Source organism: Corvus brachyrhynchos, unplaced genomic scaffold (assembly GCF_000691975.1).
Source record: "Corvus brachyrhynchos isolate BGI_N302 unplaced genomic scaffold, ASM69197v1 scaffold97, whole genome shotgun sequence".
In the NCBI taxonomy this organism is placed as follows: domain Eukaryota; kingdom Metazoa; phylum Chordata; class Aves; order Passeriformes; family Corvidae; genus Corvus; species Corvus brachyrhynchos.
This window is the reverse complement of record NW_008239758.1, coordinates 5,180,696-5,183,300: the sequence shown is the minus strand read 5'-3', so window position 1 is coordinate 5,183,300 and position 2,605 is coordinate 5,180,696. Positions and strand designations below refer to the sequence as shown.

The 2,605-nt window shown below is 53.5% G+C and overlaps 1 protein-coding gene across 3 annotated transcripts in view; it reads right to left on the bottom strand.

The window, feature by feature from the left end:
- Positions 1 to 1,713, bottom strand: part of KIF7 (kinesin family member 7) — a 9,585-nt gene extending 7,872 nt beyond the window's left edge. For 2 of the 3 annotated variants that reach the window (XR_001864716.1, XR_001864717.1), the window contains exons 1-3: positions 1,491 to 1,713; positions 829 to 1,240; positions 23 to 268 (exon numbers count right to left, since the gene is read on the bottom strand). Coding sequence is in view for 1 of the 3 variants with exons in the window: in XM_017742670.1 (XP_017598159.1) it covers positions 23 to 268; positions 829 to 1,240; positions 1,491 to 1,650 (818 nt within the window). In the remaining 2 variants the exon portion in view is untranslated. The remainder of the gene's footprint in view (positions 1 to 22; positions 269 to 828; positions 1,241 to 1,490) is intronic. The other variant, XM_017742670.1, reaches the window with a different exon arrangement.
- Positions 1,714 to 2,605: the final 892 nt, after the last annotated feature.

The following is a 2,605-nucleotide window of genomic DNA, read 5'->3' as shown; positions in this document are numbered from 1 at the left end:
GCGCTGGGTGCCGGCGGAGCGGTGGATGATGCGGGTCTCGGAGCGCTGCCGCTGCTCCAGCGCCTTCTGCAGGTTCTTTATCTGCAGGTGGAGCTCCTCGATGTGCTCCGTCTCCTTGCGGCAGTTCACCACCGCCTTGTTCTGGATGTTCTGAGCCCGGTTGGCGTAATTCAGAGTGTTGAGGCTCTCGTCGAAGTCAGAGGATGATGGGCTGACACAGGCTATCATCACGGTCTGGGCGTTCCCCCCCAGAGAGTCTTTCAGGATCCTAAGGGAGAGCACAGGGATTAAAATTGCGGAAATACAAAGTAACACAGGAAACAGAACGTTTTCAACCCTTTTCAGAGGTTAAGCTGAAGGAAAATGATGGCCTTGCTCTGTAGGTGGTTTGGCACTAGTGAGGTGAGTGGAATCATTAAGCAGAGGATTAACAGTTTGCACCACGGCAAATTTCCATCCACGTAACTCCTCAGGTTGGGAGCTCCCTGACTCTGTGATTGCTGCTAGGTATGTGCTGCCAGGGCTCCTGCTGGAGACTGCAAAGGCCACCTGCTCGAGCAAAGAGCTAACTGTGGACCATGAACTGAGCCTACTGTAAGTAGTTTTTATTCCTTGCCCGGCAGGAAGGGCAGGATAACCCACAGCAACACCTCATCTCAGCTTCAGCAGCACGACTCATGCAAGCCTCATTTTCTCCAGCACTGCAATGAGCTAGGCCTGCCATTTCTATCCTGGCCTCATTGCTCCTTGAGATTCCGAAAACCCACAGAGAGGGCAGACCTGTTAACTGAGCCCGTGAGATGTGGGAAGTCCTGGTCCCAGAGGTACCTGGTAATTTTGGAGTCTCTGTATGGGATGTGGGTGGTCTTTCTCCGAGGATCTCCCAAGGCACTGATGACGTTGCCCAAGGCCAGGAGGCCGCAGTTGATCTGGATGCTCTCCTTCAGCCTCTCCCCTGTGTTTCCTGTCTTCACAATTCGCTCTGAGCCCGCCAGATCCACAAAATGAAACTTGGACACCAGGACCTGTCCGGCGGCGGGGACAGCGGGGGGGCGGTGGTGCAGGGGCAGCCGGCCAGCCCCACGCCGCTGCTCCATGGTCACTGTGAAGATGGTGTGCGAGCGGCTCGACTGCCTGTTGATGTGGGTGGCTCCCGTGTGCTTGGCTGTGTTCCCCATCTCCAGCAGGCTCAGCACCTCGTCCAGCCCTTCCACTTCTGACTCCTTCACACCGCAGAGCACTGCAAAGCAAAGGCAGCTGCGGCTGGGAGGGATGGGCTGCCCGAGGATGCAGCTCCTCTGCACAGCCTGCTGCTGTCACCCTGCCTGTAGTGGGCCTTGCCCAGACCGGCTTTCAGGACTAAACACAGCAAACTGCTGCAGGAGACAAAGGGATGGAGGAAGAAGACCTGGCTCTGCCTTCATGGATAGATAACCCAACTCTGGCCTACAACGTGGGGAGAAAAGGAGCCCGCGCACAGCCACACATACCAATGTTCCCCTTGTCATCCTCCCGGATCTGGATGTCTTTGCTGGCTGTATCCACCTGCAGCAAGTCCCGAAACTCCTCCTTGTACACTTCCAGGTAGGACACTCGGACTGTGTAGTCGATCAGGTCATTCTCATCGATGAGCCTGAAGGTCTCGGCCATGGCTCGTGGGATGATGCCCTGCTCATCCTCATTGATGGAAGCTGGCAAAGAGAGGCACACACTCACGGAGAGCAGGGAATGTCCAGGGAGCCCACGCTGGCTGGGGACAGAGCTGTGGTCAGAAGCCTGCCTGCAGCACACGTCAGCTGGAAAGGAGCAGCCTCACAACTCTCCCACTGCTCAGCCCTCGCAGCCTGGGTTAAACATCCCACAAGACCTCTGGGCAAATCCTATCCCACTGCTGTGCTGGATTCCAGCAAAGCTTCCTGTTTCCAGTCCTTCCTCAAGAAGGAAAAAGCACCTAGCATTTTAGTGAGTATCAAACACCATGTCTGCAGCTACAGTGTGCTGTGCTTTGAAGCCAACATGGCTCTACAACTTTTTCCAGCTCCAAGAAGAGGTTTTTTTGATGCTTGCAGCTTGCTTGTATCTGACCACAGCACTCTGCTGCCTGAACTTTAAATGTTTTTCCTTTTGTCTCCAACAGCCATGTAAAATGGCAATTCCCAAATTTGGTGCAATGATAGCCTAAAATGGGAGACTGAAAACAGAGGTAGATTAAAAGTATGAAACAATTTAGTGTTTACAAATGATGCAATTAAGTAAAGATGACTGAAATATTTACAGTACATCCTCTGTAAGAAACCACAATGCCGTTAAATCAGAATGAAGAAGTTTCCTCTTTCTCCATTTCCTTCATATAAAGAAACTTACAGGATTAACACTTGCAAACCTCCCTCTCCTTCAGGTTTATTTCAGGACCTAAGACTATCACCACCACCTCCAGAGCTGGTGGAGGACCAGGTCCTGTCACTTGTCCTGCAGTGAAAGAGGAGAAACCTGCACACCCTGATCTCAAATGTGTCCATGGGGGTTGGCTGCAGCAACAAAGGTAGGGGGGAAGGAAAAGCTGCCGGGGGTACGGGGGGGGGGGGGGGTTGCGGTGGGGGGGGGG